The sequence below is a fragment of the Phoca vitulina genome, unplaced genomic scaffold (genome assembly GCF_004348235.1).
Source record: "Phoca vitulina isolate PV1807 unplaced genomic scaffold, GSC_HSeal_1.0 scaffold3, whole genome shotgun sequence".
NCBI lineage: Eukaryota > Metazoa > Chordata > Mammalia > Carnivora > Phocidae > Phoca > Phoca vitulina.
Genome location: NW_022589706.1, coordinates 75,034,334 through 75,053,464, shown reverse-complemented (window position 1 = coordinate 75,053,464; position 19,131 = coordinate 75,034,334). Strand labels below are relative to the sequence as shown.

The window sequence follows — 19,131 nt, the reverse complement described above, 5'->3', positions numbered from 1 at the left end:
GTTTGCATATAACACCAGTGCTCCATTCAGTATGTGCCCTCTTTAATACCCATCACCAGGCTAACCCATCCCCCCCCACCCTTCCCTCTAGAACCCTCAGTTTGTTTCTCAGAGTCCATAGTCTCTCATGGTTCGTCTCCTGCTCCAATTTCCCCCTCTTCATTTTTCCCTTCCTACTTTTTTTTTTTAAACATATAATGTATTATTTGTTTCAGAGGTACAGGTCTTTGATTCATCAGTCTTACACAATTCACAGTGCTCACCATAGCACATACCCTCCCCAATGTCCATCACCCAGCTACCCCATCCCTTCCCCCCACCACTCCAGCAACCCTCAGTTTGTTTCCTGAGATTAAGAATTCCTTATATCAATGAGATCATATGATAAATGTCTTTCTCTGACCGACTTATTTCGCTCAGCATAATACCCTCTAGTTCCATTCATGTTGTTGCAAATGGCAAGATTTTGGTTTTGTTTTGTTTTGTTTTGTTTTTTTGATGGCTGCATGATATTCCATTGTATATATATACCACATCTTTATCCATTCATCTGTTGATGGACATCTTGGCTCTTTCCATAGTTTGGCTATTGTGGACATTGCTGCTATAAACACTGGGGTGCACGTACACCTTTGGATCACTACATTTGTATCTTTGGGGTAAATACCCAGTAGTGCAATTGCTGGGTCATAGGGTAACTCTATTTTCAACTTTTTGAGGAACCTCCATACTGTTTTCCAGAGTGGCTTCACCAGCTTGCATTCCCACCAACAGTGCAGGAGGGTTCCCCTTTCTCTGCCTCCTCACCAACATCTGTCATTTCCTGACTTGTTAATTTTAGCCATTCTGACTGGTGTGAGGTGGTATCTCATTGAGGTTTTGATTTGGATTTCCCTGATGCCAAGTGATGTTGAGCACTTTTTCATCTGTCTGTTGGCCATTTGGATGTCTTCTTTGAAAAAGTGTCTGTTCATGTCTTCTGCCCATTTCTTGATTGGATTATTTGTTCTTTGGGTGTTGAGTTTGATAAGTTCTTTATAGATTTTGGATACTAGCCCTTTATCTGATATGTCATTTGCAAATATCTTCTCCCATTCTGTCGGTTGTCTTTTGGTTTTGTTGACTGTTTCCTTTGCTGTGCAAAAGCTTTTTATCTTGATGAAGTCCCAATAGTTCATTTTTGTCCTTGCTTCCCTTGCCTTTGGCAATGTTTCTAGGAAAAAGTTGCTGTGGCTGAGTTTGAAGAGGTAGCTGCCTGTGTTCTCCTCTAGGATTTTGATGGATTCCTGTCTCACATTGAGGTCTTTCATCCATTTTGAGTCTATTTTTATGTGTGGTATAAGGAAATGGTCCAGTTTCATTCTTCTGCATGTGGCTGTCCAATTTTCCCAACACCATTTGTTGAAGAGACTGTCTTTTTTCTGTTGGATATTCTTTCCTGCTCTGTGGAAGATTAATTAACCATAGAGTTGAGGGTCCATTTCTGGGCTCTATATTCTGTTTCATTGATCTATGTGTCTGTTTTTGTGCCAGTACCATACTGTCTTGATGGTTACAGCTTTGTAATAGAGCTTGAAGTCCGGAATTGTGATGCCACCAGCTTTGGTTTTCTTTTTCAACATTCCTCTGGCTATTTGGGGTCTTTTCTGGTTCCATACAAATTTTAGGATTATTTGTTCCATTTCTTTTTTTTTTTTTTTTTAAAGATTTTATTTATTTATTTGACAGAGACAGAGACAGCGAGAGCAGGAACACAAGCAGGGGGAGTGGGAGAGGGAGAAGCAGGCTTCCCGCTGAGCAGGGAGCCCGATGTGGGACTCGATCCCAGGACTCTGGGATCATGACCTGAGCCGAAGGCAGCCTCTTAACGACTGAGCCACCTAGGCGCCCTGTTCCATTTCTTTGAAAAAAGTTGATGGTATTTTGATAGGGACTGCATTAGATGTGTAGATTGCTGTAGGTAGAATTGACATCTTCATAATATTTGTTCTTCCAATCCATGAGCATGGACTGTTTTTCCATTTCTTTGTCTTTGTCATCCTCAGTTTCTTTCATGAGTATTCTATAGTTTTCTGAGTATAGATTCTTTGCATCTTTGGTTAGATTTATTCCTAGGTATCTTATGGTTTTGGGTGCAATTGTAAATGGGATCGACTCCTTAATTTCTCTTTCTTCTGTCTTGTTGTTGGTGTATGGGAATGCCACTGATTTCTGTGCATTGATTTTGTATCCTGCCACTTTACTGAATTCCTGTATGAGTTCTAGCAGTTTTGGGGTGGAGTCTTTTGGGTTTTCCACATAAAGTATCATATCATCTGCAAAGAGTGAGAGTTTGGCTTCTTCTTTGCTGATTCAGATGCCTTTTATTTCTTTCTGTTGTCTGATTGTTGAGGCTAGGACTTCTAGTACTGTGTTGAATAACAGTGGTGATAGTGGACATCCCTGCCGTGTTCCTGACCTTAAGGGAAAAGCTCTCAGTTTTTCCCCATTGAGAATGATATTCACTGTGGGTTTTTCATAGATGGCTTTCACGATATTGATGTATGTACCCTCTATCCCTACACTCTGAAGAGTTTTAATCAAGAAAGGATGCTGTACTTTGTCAAATGCTTTTTCTGCATCTATTGAGAGGATCATATGGTTCTTGTTCTTTCTTTTATTAATGTATTGTATCACATTGATTGATTTGTGGATGTTGAACCAACCTTGCAGCCCAGGAATAAATCCCACTTGGTCGTGGTGAATAATCCTTTTAAAGTACTGTTGGATCCTATTGGCTAGTATTTTGGTGAGAATTTTTTCATCCATGTTCATCAGGGATATTGGTCTGTGATTTTCCTTTTTGATGGGGTCTTTGTCTGATTTTGGGATCAAGGTAATGCTGGCCTCATAAAATGACTTTGGAAGTTTTCCTTCCATTTCTATTTTCTGGAATAGTTTCAGAAGAATAGGTATTAATTCTTCTTTAAATGTTTGGTAGAATTCCCATGGGAAGCCATCTGACCCTGGTCTCTTGTTTGTTGGGAGATTTTTGATTACTGCTTCAACCTTTTTTTAAGGTATGTAGTTCCTGATGATTGCTTTCCTTCCATTCCATTACACTTCTGACTAAATACCGCCGGCATAACCGCAACTCTGTCTAACCTTATTGCTCTGATTTTGCTTGGCAGTTTTTTGCTAACAGTCTCTTTTGTTTCTCCAACCCTATCCCACTCCCATTCTAATTCCTGGTTTTTTAATGTTACTTTTTCTTGGAGCTTTTTTATTTCCTGTGTTTCTTCTATTTGCATTTTCACTTTTGCTTAGGAATGTATCCATATAGATTGCATTCCAGACTGCTTCATATATGTCACCATTTCCATAATTTGTCTGCTTTTTGATTTTGCTGCCTTCACCGTATCTTTTATTTGGAGTTGTCTTGGTTCCATCTGGTACTTGACATTTTGTACCTATTTATTTATTTATTTATTTACCTTTTGCTTTACTGATCGAGTCAGAATTATTCTGGGATATTTGATATAGTATAAAAGTGGAGATACTTGGTCATTGTAAATGGAAAGATAAGCTTCTAGGTCTCTTTTTGAGAAAGACATAGACCTAAATGATATGTGACCCTTCTGATCTCCCAAATATAAATTTGTTATCCATCATACTATTTGAAGTTTTGAAAACAAGTTCATTTGTTGAATTTTGTGTGAAAAAAATCAACAAAGTCAGCATTCACTAGTGAACTGAGATGTTAAATGGGTATTTAAATCATAACAATATCAAAGAAAATATTTGCAATTATATAACTTAAGCATTTGTTTTTATGTTTTTCTATTACCTGTTTTTAAAAATGCTTATGTTCAATATAGTTCATTGGAAATGTTTAATATGAGTTTTTTTTTTTTTTGAAATGCTGTTTAAGAAATGGAAAAAATAGTATAGTCATATAGCCTATTTAAAAATAATTCTTGTAGGGGCACTTGGGTGGCACAGTTGGTTAAGTGTCCGACTCTTGATTTCGGAGCAGGTCGTGATCTCAGGGTCATGAGACTGAGCCCCATATCAGGCTCTGTGCTCTGTGCAGAGTTTGCTTGAGAGTCTCTGTCCCTCTCCCTCTTCCCATCCTGCTCGTGCTCTTTCTCTAAAATAAATTAATAAATCTTAAGAAAAAATTCTTGTAATAATATCTCAGTTATTGTGTTCTTATGGACAGTGTATGGCATTAAGTGCTTCACCTATATTATCTACTGTAATCATTACAGTCTTAAGAATTGGTTGTTACTATTTCCAGTCAGGTGAAGAATCTACTCTGAAGTTTAGAGAAGTAAGGTGATTTGTGTAAGGTCACACAGCTAGTAGGTAACAGTGCTAGGATTCATATCAGGCTGTCTGACTCTAATGCTTGGGCTGTTAATCACTTTTAGTTTCTTATTCTTTCTTGAGGTTGTGTAAATTTCAGTGAAAATAAGCTTCTCTTTTATTTTTAAAGAACTTTCTGCCCCTTTTTTTGTTTTGTGATATAAATAGTTGAAATATCAAGGGATTTGAAATTTTAAAGATGTTTTATGTTAAATATAATAGGAAACTTTTTTGGGTGGTTATTTATTTATTTATTTTAAAGATTTTATTTATTTATTTGACAGAGAGAGACACAGCGAGAGAGGGAACCCAAGCAGGGGGAGTGGAAGAGGAAGAAGCAGGCTTCCCATGTAGCAGGGAGCCCGACGCAGGGCTTGATCTCAGGACCCTGGGATCATGACCTGAGCCGAAGGCAGACGCTTAACGACTGAGCCACCCAGGCGCCCTGGTGGCTTTTTATTTAAACTAATATAAATCCCACATCCTATTTTTTTTGGAGTCATTATTAGTATAGGTTTATTATAATGCTCTGAATTGGAAAATGCACAACTAACATAGATGAATACATTTTACAAAATTTAGAATATATTGGCTTAACATATCCAGATGGTCTTATTGCATACTTTTTAAGCAGACAGTGTTGGTGTAAAATATTCTCTTTGCTCATATAAACAATTATATATTTGAAACAGAGCTCCTCAATTTTTCTGACTTTTCTAAAGGAAAAAGACACTTCATTATGAAAATATTAACATCAAGAAAGATAAACAACAAAATTATTGCTTAAATCTCCCACGATTTTATGAAGTAATAATATTGCAGGAGGAAAAAAAGGTAAGTTGAAATGTAGCTATTTTATCTACTTTCTATATTTTAAGATCATTGACTCTTATAATTACAAGGTTAGAGTACTCTTAGATCTACTCTGCCTGGTAGCTAGTTGTTATTCAGTGAATGTTATTGAAGGAACTATACTTAAAATCTCTATCAAGTGATCACCATCTCTGCTTGAACACCTCTTGTGATAAAGGACTCACTAGCCCTAAGGTTTATTGTTTCAGTAGTGGACAACTCTGTTTCTTACAATTTCCTTCTTAAACTGATCTAAATTTGCCTGCCTCCTGCCTACTTTTTCTCCCTTTTCCTGTGACTTCTTTTCAATCTCCTTTTCAGTCTTTTTCTAGTAAGGATAAATGCTCCAAATATTTTTGACATTGTTCTCATTATTTAAATTCATGATAACTTATTTTCCTTTGAAGTTATCTGCGGATCTTCTTTAATTTTTGAGTCTCCCTCTTTCTCTTTCTCTCTCTTTTTAATATGATACTAGAACTAAGCATAATATTCTTGGTGTAGTCTGATTTGTACATAGTAGGATTTTCATTTTCCTTCTTCTGGATAGTATATATTTATTAATATAAAACCCAAGATTTCATTACATTTTTAAAAAAAAATTTATTATGTTATGTTAGTCACCATACAATACATCATTAGTTTTTGATGTGGTGATCCATGATCCATTGTTTTCATATAAAACCCAGTGCTTCATGCAGTACATGCCCTCCTTAATACCCATCACTGGGCTAACCAATCCCCCCTCCCCCCTCCCCTCTAAAACCCTGTTTGTTTCTCAGAGTCCATAGTCTCTCATGGTTCATCTCTCCCTCCAATTCCACCCCCCCCCATTTTTCCCTTCCTTCTCCTAATGTCCTCCATGCTATTCCTTATGTTCCACAAATAAGTGAACCCATATGATAATTGACTTTCTCTGCTTGACTTCTTTCACTTAGCATAATCTCCTCCAGTCCCATCCATGTTGATGTAAAAGTTGGGTATTCATCCTTTCTGATGGCTGAGTAATATTCCATTGTATATATGGACCACATCTTTATCCATTCATCTGTTGAAGGGCATCTCGGCTCTTTCCACAGTTTGGCTATTGTGGACATTGCTGCTATGAACATTGGGGTGCATATGGCCCTTCTTTTCACTATATCTGTGTCTTTGGGGTAAATACCCAGTAGTGTAATTGCTGGGTCATAGGGTAGCTCTATTTTTAAATTTTTGAGGAACCTCCAAATTGTTTTCCAAAGTGGCTGTACCAACTTGCATTCCCACCAACAGTGTAAGAAGGTTCCCCTTTCTCCACAACCTCTCCAACATTTGTTGTTTCTTCCCCTGTCCATTTTTGCCATTCTAACTGGTGTAAGGTGGTATCTCAGTGTGGTTTTGATTTGGATTTCCCTGATGGCTAATGATGATGAACATTTTTTCATGTGTCTATTAGCCATTTGTATGTCTTCTTTGGAGAAGTGTCTTTTCATATCTTCTGCCCACTTTTTGACTTGATTATTTGTTTTTTGGGTGTTGAGTTTGAGAAGTTCTTTATAGATCTTGGATACCAGCCCTTTATCTGTAGTGTCATTTGCAAATATCTTCTCCCATTCTGTGGGTTGCCTCTTTGTTTTGTTGACTGTTTCCTTTACTGTGCAGAAGCTTTTTATCTTGATGAAGTCCCAAAGTTCATTTTTGCTTTTGTTTCACCAGCTTTTGGAGATGTATCTTGAAAGAAGTTGCTGTGGCCGATGTCAAAGAGGTTACTGCCTATGTTCTCCTCTAGGATTTTGATGGATTCCTGTCTCACATTGAGGTCTTTCATCCACTTTGAGTTTATCTTTATGTATGGTGTTAGAGAATGGTCGAGTTTCATTCTTCTGCATGTGGCTGTCCAATTTTCCCAGCACCATTTATTGAAGAGACCGTCTTTTTTCCATTGCATGTTTTTTCCTGCTTTGTCAAAGATTATTTGACCATAGAGTTGAGGGTCCATATCTGGGTTCTCTATTCTGTTCCATCAGTCTATATGTCTGTTTTTGTGCCAGTACCATGCTGTCTTGGTGATCACTGCTTTGTAATATAGCTTGTAATCGGGCAACGTGATGCCCCCAGCTTTGTTTTTCTTTTTCAACATTTCCTTGGCGATTCGGGGTCTTTTCTGATTCCATACAAATTTTAGGATTGTTTGTTCCAGGACTTTGAAAAATGTCATTGGAATTTCGATCAGGATGGCTGAAGGTATAGATTGCTCTGGGTAGTATAGACTTTTTAACAATGTTTATTCTTCCGATCCATGAGCATGGAATATTTTTCCATCTTTTTGTGTCTTCTTCAGTTTCTTTCATGAGTGTTTTGTAGTTCCTAGAGTATAGATCCTTTACCTCTTTGGTTAGGTTTATTCCGAGATATCTTATGGTTTTTGCTGCTATTGTAAATGGAATCATTTCTCTAATTTCTCTTTCTACAGTTGCGTTGTTAGTGTATAAGAAAACAATTGATTTCTGTGCATTGATTTTGTATCCTGCCACATTACTGAATTGCTGGATGAGTTCTAGTAATTTGGGGGTGGAGTCTTTTGTGTTTTCCACATAAGGTATCATGTCATCTGTGAAAAGAGAGAGTTTGACTTCTTCTTTGCCAATTTGAATACCTTTTATTTCTTTTTGTAGTCTGATTGCTGTTGCTAGGACTTCTAGTACTATGTTGAACAATAGTGGCGAGAGTGGGCATCCTGGACGTGTTCCTGATCTTAAGGGAAAGGCTCTCAGCTTTTTCCCATTGAGGATGATATTCGCTGTGGGTTTTTCATAGATGGATTTTATAAACTTGAGGAATGTTCCCTCTATCCCTATACTCTGAAGAGTTTTAATCAGGAAAGGATGTTGTATTTTGTCGAATGCTTTTTCTGCATCAATTGAGAGAACCATATGGTTCTTCTCGCTCCTCTTATTAATGTGTTCTAACACATTGATTGATTTGGTGAATGTTGAACCACCCTTGCATCCCGGGGATAAATCCCACTTGGTAGTGGTGGATGATCCTTTTAATGTATTGTTGGATCCTATTAGCTAGGATTTTGTTGAGGATTTTGGAATCCATATTTATCAAGGCTATCGGTCTGAAATTCTCCTTTTTGATGAGGTCTTTGCCTGGTTTGGGGATTAAGGTAATGCTGGCCCCATAGAATGAGTTTGGAAGTTTTCCTTCTGTTTCTATTTTTTGAAACAGCTTCAGTAGAATAGGTATTATTTCTTCTTTGAATGATAGAATTCCCCAAGGAATCCATCAGGCCCTGGACTCTTGTTTTTTGGGAGGTTTTTGATCAGTGCTTCAATCTCGTTACTGGTTATTGGCCTTTCAGGTTGTCAATTTCTTCCTGTTTCAGTCTTGGCAGCTTATAGGTTTCCAGGAAGGCCTCCATTTCATCCAGATTGCTCCGTTTATTGGCATATAGTTGTTGATAATAATTTCTAATAATTGTTTCTATTTCCTTGGTGTTAGTCGTGATCTCTCCCCTTTCATTCATAATTTTATTAATTTGGGTCCTTTCTCTTTTCTTTTGGATAAGTCTGGCCAGTGGTTTATCGATCTTATTAATTCTTTCAAAGAACCAACTTCTAGTTTTGTTGATCTGATCTACTGTGTTTCTGGTTTCTAATTCATTGATTTCTGCTCTAATTTTAATTATTTCTCTTCTAATGCATGGCTTAGGCATCGTTTGTTGCTTTTTCTCTACTTCTTTAAGGTGTAGAGTTAGTTGGTGAATTCGGGATTTTTCTATTTTTTTGAGTGAGGCTTGGATGGCTATGTATTTCCCCCTTAGGACTGCCTTTGCAGTATCCCATAGGTTTTGGACTGATGTGTTTTTGTTCTCATTGATTTCTATGAATTGTTTGAGTTCTTCTTTGATTTCCTGGTTGACCCAAACATTCTTGAGCAGAGTGGTATTTAGCTTCCAAGTGTTTGAATTTCTTCCAAATTTTTTCTTGTGATTGAATTCCAGTTTTAAAGCATTGTGGTCTGAGAATATGCAGGGAATAATCTCAATCTTTTGGTATCGGTTGAGACCTGGTTTGTGACCCAGTATGTGGTCTATTCTGGAGAAAGTTCCATGTGCGCTCGAGAAGAATGAGTATTCTGTTGTTTTAGGGTGGAATGTTCTGTAAATATCTATGAGGTCCATCTGGTCCAATGTATTATTCAAAGCTCTTGTTTCCTTGTTGATTTTCTGCTTAGATGATCTGTCCATTGCTGAGAGTGGAGTATTGAGGTCTCCTACAATTAACGTATTGTTATCAATATGACTCTTTATTTTGGTTAACAGTTGGCTTATGTAGATGGCTGCTCCCATGTTGGGGGCATAGATATTTACAATTGTTAGATCTTCTTGTTGGATAGACCCTTTAAGAATGATATAGTGTCCGTCTGTGTCTCTAACCACAGTCTTTAGTTTAAAATCTAATTTGTCTGATATAAGAATTGCTACCCCAGCTTTCTTTTGAGGTCCGCTGGCATGGAAGATGGATCTCCATCCCCTCACTTTCAGTCTGGATGTATCTTTGGGTTCAAAATGAGTCTCTTGTAGACAGCATATGGATGGGTCCTGTCTTTTTATCCAATCTGCAACCCTGTGCCATTTTATGGGAGCGTTTAGGCCATTCATGTTGAGAGTGATTATTGAAAGATATGAATTAATTGTCATCATGTTGCCTGTGAAGACGTTGTATTTATAGATTGTCCCTGTAAATTTCTGTTGTATATGACTCTTGGGGTCTTTCTCCTTTTATAGAACCCCCCTTAATATTTCTTGCAGGGCCGGCTTAGTGGTCACATATTCTTTCAATTTCTGCCAGTCATGGAAGCTCTGCATCTCTCCATCCATTCTAAATGACAGCCTTGCCGGATAAAGTATTCTTGGCTGCATGTTCTTCTCATTTAGTACCCTGAATATGTCTTGCCAGGCCTTTCTGGCTTGCCAGGTCTCTGTGGAGAGGTCTGACATTATTCTGATGTTCCTCCCTCTGTGTGGAAGGAATCTCTTCCCCCTAACTGCCCTTAAGATGGTTTCCTCGGTTCTAAGATTTACAAGTTTTACTATTACATGCTGGGGTGTTGGCCTGCTTTCCTTGATCTTAGGAGGGGTCCTCTCTGCCTGTAGGACGTGAATGTTTGTTTCATTCCCCAAATTAGGGAAGTTCTCAGCTACGATTTGCTCAAATACATCTTCTAGTCCCCCCTCTCTCTCCACTCCCTCTGGGATTCCAATTATTCTGACAGTGGAACGCTTCATGGCGTCACTTATTTCTCTGATTCTATTTTCATGGATTCTGAGTTGTTTTTCCCTGGCCTCCTCTTTTCCCTTTTTATCTATTATATTGTCTTCCAGGTCGCTTAATCGTTCTTCTGCCTCAGTTACCCTAGCTGTTAGATTATCTAGATTGGATTGGATCTCATTGATAGCATTTTTAAGTTCTGCCATTTCAGCTTTTATTTCTGCCCTTAGAGACTCTATGTTGCCATTAATTGATTTCTCCATTCTAGCCATTATCTTCACAATAGCTAGCCTGAATTCCGTCTCCGACATCTTGGTTATATCTGCATCCATTTGTAAATCTGCAGCATAAGTCATAATCTCTGAGTCTTTTCTATTTTGGGGGCTCCTCCTCCTTGTCATTCTGTTGATGGGTGTTTGAGGGAATGTATAGAGTCCAAATTATTGACCCGAACCCAAGCAAGATGCACCTGTTTTCTTGGGACCTTAGGCTTGCTGGCCTCTTGTTTTCCCAGCCTGTCTTCTGCGGGAGGGGCCTGTCGCGCTGTTACTCAGGCAACCCTGTTTGGGCAGAGTTGCCCTGCCCCCTGTGGCGGGGGATGGGCTCAGCAGGAATCAGTTTTGGGGGCTTTTGTTCTCTGGTGGCTTTCCCTGGCGGCTTTCCGCGTCTCTTCCATGAGTCAGAGCAGAAGATACCGTTTCCAACCCTCTGCCTCAGAGCAGAGAGACCACAGTCTGTTCTTCATGAGCCCTCCAGGCCACACTGTCTCCGTTTCTGTCCATGCTGCTATAAACTGCAGCGGCCTGGGTTGCACACCCCTCCGCAGCGCTCCCAGTCCTGCCTCCAGGTTGGAGCCCGTCTCTGCCCTTTGTGCTTCTAAAACCGCCAGCCGCCCCCAGTTCGCAGGTGCGACCCCGCCGCTCCGGGTTTCCACCCCGGGGGCTGCCCTAAAGTCCTTTCCCCGCCGCTACCGGTTTGCGAGTCTGTGCCCCGTCCGCAGCGCACGAGGTTGTCACTCACCGGTGGTGCAGGATCCCCATGGCCAGGTACCCTTCCGCTGCTGTTTATCCTCCAATATCTGCCTGCGGAATCACAGCTCCCTGCTTCGTACCTCGAAACCAAACACCTGCGATATTCTGTTTGTAGAGATCCAGAACTTCTTACATCTCAGGCTGGTTTCGTGGGTGCTCAGAGTGGTCTGGTAGATATCCAGCTCAATTCCGGAGACCAGTTGAAATAGGGTTCCCTACTCCTCTGCCATCTTTCCTTCCCCCGCTTCATTACATTTTTTTATAGGTATGTTTCAGTTTACTCTTTTGGAACTTGTAGACAAATAGAACCATAGACTTTTTTTTCCCTTCAGTATATTATTATATTTAAACATGAAAACCTGAACAATGGAATATTAGACAACTATAAAAAAGGATGAAATTTTGCCTTTTGCAATAACATGGGTGGACTCAGAGAGTATTATGCTAAGTGAATTAAATCAGAGAAAGATAAATACCATATGATTTTACTCATATGTGAAATCTAAAAAATAGAACTTATGAATAGTTAAACAAGCAAAAAGCAGAATCAGACCTAAAATACATAGAACAAACTGATGGTTACCAGAGGAAAGGAGTATAGGAGGTTGGGAAAAATGGGTGAAGAAGAATGGGAGATAAAGGCTTACAGTTATGGAATGAATAAATTAGAATAAAAGGGACAGCATGGGGAGTATAGTTAATGATATTGTCATGTTGTATGGTGACAGATTGTAGCTACTCTATTAATGTATAGAGAAATTGAATCACTAGATATACATCTGAAACTAATATAACATTGTGTTTTAACTATATTCAAGTAAATAAAAAACCTTTAAGATTATAGAATAAAAATTTTAAAATGGATCACTTAGAAAAGGATAAATGATTCTCAGCTGACAATCAGTGACTATTCACTAAGAATTTTCTCTGCATTTAGAATAGGGCGCCTGGGTGGCTCAGTTGGTTAAGCGACTGCCTTCGGCTCAGGTCATGATCCTGGAGTCCCTGGATCGAGTCCCGCATCGGGCTCCCTGCTCGGCAGGGAGTCTGCTTCTCCCTCTGACCCTCCCCCCTCTCATGTGCTTGCTCTCTCATTCTCTCTCTCTCAAATAAATAAATAAATAAATCTTTAAAAAAAAAAAAAAAAAAAAAAAAGAATTTTCTCTGCATTTGATTTCCTTGGTCTTCCCCTGAATATCAATCAGCAATGAGAAATATTGTTTCTAGAAATGAAGAGATGCAGTAACAGAATAATACAATAGAATTGATTTTATAGAATTACAATTACAAATCTCAAACAGTATAAAAAGTGTTAATTTAGAACCATGAGAGATATAGTCTGTAGTTTTCTCTTCTTGTAATGTTTTTGTTTTGGTATTAGGCTTATGCTGGCTTCATTGAATGAGTTAGGGGGTATTCCCTCTGCTTCTATCCTCTGAAAGAGTTTATAGAAATTGATATAATGTGTTCCTTAAATGTTTGATAAAATTTACTGGTGAACCCACCTGGGCTTGGTACTTTCCTTTTTTAGAGGGTTATTAATTACTGATTCAATTTTTAAAATAGATATAGCCTATTTGGATCATTTGTTTTTTTCTTGTGTGAGTTTGGGAAGATTGAGTCGTTCAAGCAATTGGTCCAATTTATCTGACTTATCAAATGTATGGGCATAGAGTTCATAGTATTCCTTTATTATTCTTTTAATGTTTATGGGATCTGTAGTGATGTCCCCTCCTTCATTTCTGATACTAGTAATTGTGTCCTCTCTTTTTTTCTTAGTTTACCTGGCTAGAGACTTATAGATTTGATTGATCTTTTCAAAGACCCAGCTTTTGGTTTCATTGATTTTCTCTATTCATTTTTATGAATTTTATTGATATCTGTATCAATTTTATTGATTTCTGCTCTAATTCTACTTATTTTTTTTCTTTTGCCTACTTTCAATTTAATTTGGTCTTCTTTTTTATTTTCCTAAGGTGGAAACTTAGATTTTCATATGTGCTTTTATTGCTATAAATAATATCAATTGTATCTATTTGATTGATGGTGTTATTGATTCCAGCTATGTCTTTACTGATTATATTGTATTATATTATTATTATATTTATTATTATATGCCTGCTAGTCTGTCCATTTCTGAGAAAGGGGTGTTGAAGTCTTCAACTGTGATAGTGGATTCATTTATTTCTACTTGCAGTCCTATCAGTTTTCCTCATATAGTTTGCTGCTTTGTTGTTAAGCACATACACATTGAGAATTGTTATGTCTTCTTGGAGAACTGACCTCTTTATCATTATGTAATGATCTTCTTTAGCCCTGATAATCTTCTTTGCTTTGAAGTCTGTACTGTTTAAAATTAATATATCTACTCTTGCTTTGTTTTGATTAGTGTTAGCATGGTATGTTTTTCTCCATTTGCTTTTAATTTATATTTGTCTTTATATTTAAAGTGGTGTTCTTATAGATAACAAGACTACTATACAAATCTTGTATAGTGGGTCTTATTTGTTGATCCATTTTGACAATCTCTGTTTTATTGGTGAATTTAGACCATTGACATTCAAGGATTATTGATACAGTTGGATTAATATCTACCACATTTGTTACTGTTTTCTATTTGATGCCCTTGTTTTTTGCTCCTATTTTTATCATGCATTCTTTTTCTGCCTTTTGTGTGGTTCTCATCTGTTTTTGCCTTCTATTTTCTTTATTCATTAGAGCACTTAGTATATTAATCCTACTTGTTTTAAGTTCCCCATCTGATGATGGCACTCTCCCTGCCATGTTTGGCTCTGGTGCTTGCCCTGTTTCTTCTAATTTTTTGCTTTTTAATATTTGTTGTAATTTTCTCTTAATAACTGGATGTCTTAGTTTGTTTAGGTTACTAGAACAGAATAGCATAGATTGGATGGCTTATAAATAAGAGAAATTTATTCCTTATAGCTCTGGAAGTGTGGGAAGTCCAAGATGAGGTGCCAGCAGATTCAGTTCTATTGAGGGCTCACTTCCTGGTTCAGAGGTCATCTTTTTGCTATGTCTTTACATGGTGGAAAGGGTAGGGAGCTATCTTGGATGCCTTTTTTTTTTTTTTTTTTTTTTTAAATAAGGACACTAATCCCATTCATCAGAGCTCTGCACTCATGAGTTAATCACTTCCCAAAGGTGAAACCTCCAAAAACCATCATATTGGGAGAAAAGGTTTAACATGAATTTCAGGGGATATAAACATTCAGTCTATTAGGTAAAGGAACTGTTGTAAATACGCCTTTTGTAATATGGTGGTAAGGTATGGGGAAGGGGAAGAGTTCTATAGTTCTATGATTAGCTCTCAGTGTCTTAGGGAGCCCGTGCCTCTGAACTGGACTGTGAACTTCAGAAGTGTTTCTCAGTTTTTCCTCTCTTAGCTGGGTTAGAATGGCTAGTGTGGGCTGGAGTTAGGTATTTCCTTTGTCTTATATATGGAAGGCTAGAGGTGCCTGGAATTGGGCATTTCACTTCCCTAGGTCTATTATGTACTGACAATGCTCTAGTAGGTTGGGCTCTGGTTAGTTTGATTTTCATGAGAGCTTGCTCTGGTATATTTCAAAACGTTTCCTTTCCCTCTTCCCCTGCCAGATGTATGAAAGGGTTTTTCTCCAGTATTTACTGTGAGAACCTAGTTGAGCTCCTGGAAGTAAATTAGAATTATGGGGTCCTCCCCTATGATGGGGCCCATGGAGTTTTTAACTCTTAGACTTGTCTGCACTGAGACTCCAGCAGTTCTTCAATTATAGTTTTGGTATTCCTATACTGGCACTGATTTCCACAGTGTTTTCTACTTTTAAATCTCTGCTATGGTAAGCTGTGATGACCTGTATTCGCTTGTCTGTCTCTCCAATCTTGTGGGCAGTGGTTTGTCCTGTGTTTTTTGATCTCTCATGGATCTAAAAAGAGTTTGATTCTACATTCTATTCAGGTTTCTACTTGTTAGGGAGGAGTGGCAATATCTAAGTTCCTTATGTGTGGAACTGGAAACTGGAATTTAGGAAATTAGGTATTTTGTTTTTGTTTTTGTTTTAAACCAGAACATTTATTGTGTGACTAATCTTTGAAATCCTTAAGATGAACTGGATGGTGCAACAGCTGCCTTCTTGGGTGTAGGTGTTGTTTCTTCACAAAATCCATGCCTGAATCTGTGGTATACAATTTTTACGGGCCTCGTTTGACCAGTCCTAGTGGTATTTCATCTTTTAGCCTTGGCACTCCAGTTATTCTCTCTCTTCTGCTTGACAGGGTAGCCACATTTGCAACAGGTCCACTTCTGAAGATGTGGTAGGGCTGAGGGCCGTAGTAGTGGAATAATGTGTACTTCTTATTGTGATGCTTTCCAAATGGTGAGTCCCCTTTGTTATCTTGTTTCTATGATTGAGACCAAAGAGTGGAAATGAATCTTTTAAACATAAAGTATTTTCTGGAAGTCACATCAACAAGATGGTGAAATAGGAGTCCCAACACTTATTTCCCTCCATAAAAAAATAGTAACAAACAATAAACAACTACATACTGATGAAAATAGCTCTGGGAGAGCTTAGAGTACAATAAAGAAGCTACAGAAACCCTTAGGAGCTCAAAACTCAGGATGGCCACATAGAAAAGTTTAAGAGACATTTTACCTGCTTCACACCATCCCTCAGTCCATCATAGTTTGATGCCAAGAAGGATCCCAATGTGTAATTTCCCACCATGCATGAATGGAGAGGAGGAGGACACTAGCAGCCCTTGTCACCACTCTGGACATCTGAAACTTATGCTACTGAGGATACCTGCAGTCTTCACTGATGCTTAACCCAGCCGATGGAGCTGCCTGGAGTCCATGCCACTGTGCCTCCCCCTGGAGAAGGAGGCATCACAGTTCCTCCATTCTTCCAGGGCTGGAGCTGCCACTCATGTCTCATAATCATGTAGACACCCAAGACCCTGGCTCTGTGGCAGCTGTATGTGTACCCATCTTGGACACCAGCACCAACACTGCAGAAAGTATACTCCTGTACTGGACCCAGCTCCAAGAGTTGAATAAAATGTGAGGTTTAACAGATAGAAATCACAAAAAAAGAACTAAACAGAAATTCTGGAGCTGAAGAATACAATGAATGAAAAGAAAAATGCAATAGAGAGCTTCAATAGTAGACTCATTCAAGTAGAAGAAGGAATCTGTCAACTCAGAGAAAGTTCGTTTGCAATTATCCAATCAGAGGATAAAAAAGAGAATGAAAAAGAGTGAGGAAATCTTACACCATTTATAGGACATCATGAGAGAACCAACATATGCACTTTGGGAGTCTCAGAAGGAGAAGAGAGAGAAAGGAACAGAAAGAAATAATGTCTGAAAACTTCCCAAATCTTTGGAGGGAAGTGGTCATCAATATTCATGAAGCTCAAAGGTCCTGAAATAGGATCAACCCAAAGATTGCACTGACACATTATATTTAAATTGTGAAAACTCAATGACAAAGAGAGAGTTTTTAATGCAGTAAGAGAAAAGTGATTCATCACATCTAAGACTCTCCCCTCCCCAAACTGTTTCCCAAGAATATAAGTTGATTTCTCAGTAGAAACCTTGCGGCCAGTAGAGGGTAGGAAGATGTATTCAAAGTACTGAAAGAAACCACTTCCAAATAATACTACTATACTCAGAAATATTGTTCCTTAAAAATGGAGAGAAAATGTCTTTCTGAGACAAAGAATAACTGAGAATTTGTTACTCTTAGACCTGCCTTACAAGATATGCTTAAGGGATTTCTTCAAATTAAAATGAAAACATGCTAAATAGGAGCATGAAATCTCATAGGTAAAAGTAAATCTATAGGGGCGTCTGGGTGGCTCAGTCATTAAGGTTCTGCCTTCGGCTCAGGTCATGATCCCAGGGTCATGGGATCGAGCCCTGCATCGGGCTCCCTGCTCCATGGGAAGCCTGCTTCTCCCTCTCCCTCTCCCCCTGCTTGTGTTCCCTCTCTCACTGTGTCTCTCTCTGTCAAATAAATAAAATCTTAAAAAAAAAGTAAATATATAAACATACATAGGTTAATGTAATAGTAAAGATGACTTGTAAATTGCTTTAACTTAATGTGAAAGTCAATAGGTAAAAATATTTTTTAATGGTACACAGTATAAAAAGAAACTGTCTACAAGAATACAAACTGTATGTGTATATGGAAGTAATAAAAGATTAGTGTTTTTATATGTGGTTGAAGTTATCAAAATAAAATGGAAGGTCATAATTACAAGATATTTTAGGCAACTCTTGAGCTAATCATGAAAAAAAAAAAAACTGTAATAGGTACATAAAAGAGAAAGGGGAAAAAAACCAAACCAAATCAAATCAAGTAACAAAGTAACACAAGAGAAGAAAAGAAAGCCTAAACAATTATAAGACACAAAGAAAACAATTTTTAACAATGGCAATAGTAAATTTCTCACTTATCAATAATTACCTTAAATGTAAATGCATTAAATTTGCCAATCAAAAGGCCTATAGTGCCTGAATGTATTAAAAAAAAAAACAAGATCCAGTGATATTCTGTCTATAAGAGACACACTTTAGAATTAAAGACACACATAGGCCAAAAATGAAGGGATGAAAAAAGGTGTTTCATGCAAATGAAGATCAAAAGAACGCTGGGTTGGCTATATGTATGTCAGAAATAATAGAATTTAAGTTTAAAACTGTCTCTTTTGGCAAAGAAGGTCAATATATAATGATCGAAGGGTCACTTCAACAGAAAGATATAACAATTGTAAATGCATTCAATATCAGTATACCTAAATATATAAAACAAATATTGACAGATCTTAAGGCAGAAATTGACAGCAATACAAAATAGTAAGGGTCTACAATACTCCACTTTTAATAATGGATAGAACATCCAGACAGAAAATCCATACAAAAATAGCTGACTTAAACAATATTATAGACCAAATGGATCTAACTGACCTATGCAGAAATTTCTACCCAAGAGCAGAATACACAGTCTACTCAAAGGCACACTGAATATTCTCCAGGATAGATCTCATGAAAGGTCATGAAACAAGTCTTAACAGATTTAAGAACATCAAAATCACTCCAAGTATCTTTTCTGACCACAGTGGAATAAAAATAGAAATCAGCAATGGCAAGAAAATGGGAAAATTTACAAATATGTAGAAACTAGATATAGTTTATAGAAATAAAAATAGAAATCAGCAATGGCAAGAAAATGGGAAAATTTACAAATATGTAGAAACTAAACAATTCTGTCTTAAGAATCATTGGGTCAAAGAAGTATCTATCAATAGATGAAAAAGAAGATGTACACATACACAAACACGTGCGCGCGCACGCACACACACACACACACACACTGGAATATTACTCAGCTGTAAAAAGAATGAAATCTTGCCATTTGCAACAACATAGATGGACCTAGAGAGTTAAATGCTAAGTGAAATTAAATAAGTCAGAGAAAGACAAATACCATATGATTTCATTCATATGTGGAATTTAAGAAACAAATTAAAAAAAGAAACAAAAACATAGACTCTTATAGACAGAGAACAAACTGGTGGTTGCCTGAGAGGAGGTGGGTGGGGGGATGGGTGAAATAGGTAAAAAGGGATTAAGAATATAC

At 37.7% G+C, this 19,131-nt stretch overlaps 1 protein-coding gene across 1 annotated transcript in view; it reads left to right on the top strand.

The window, feature by feature from the left end:
- STPG2 (sperm tail PG-rich repeat containing 2) overlaps positions 1–19,131 on the top strand; it is a 316,895-nt gene that overhangs the window by 34,545 nt on the left and 263,219 nt on the right. Inside the window, exon 6 of the mRNA XM_032398732.1 lies at positions 5,070–5,181. Coding sequence (XP_032254623.1) covers positions 5,070–5,181 — 112 coding nt within the window. The remainder of the gene's footprint in view (positions 1–5,069; positions 5,182–19,131) is intronic.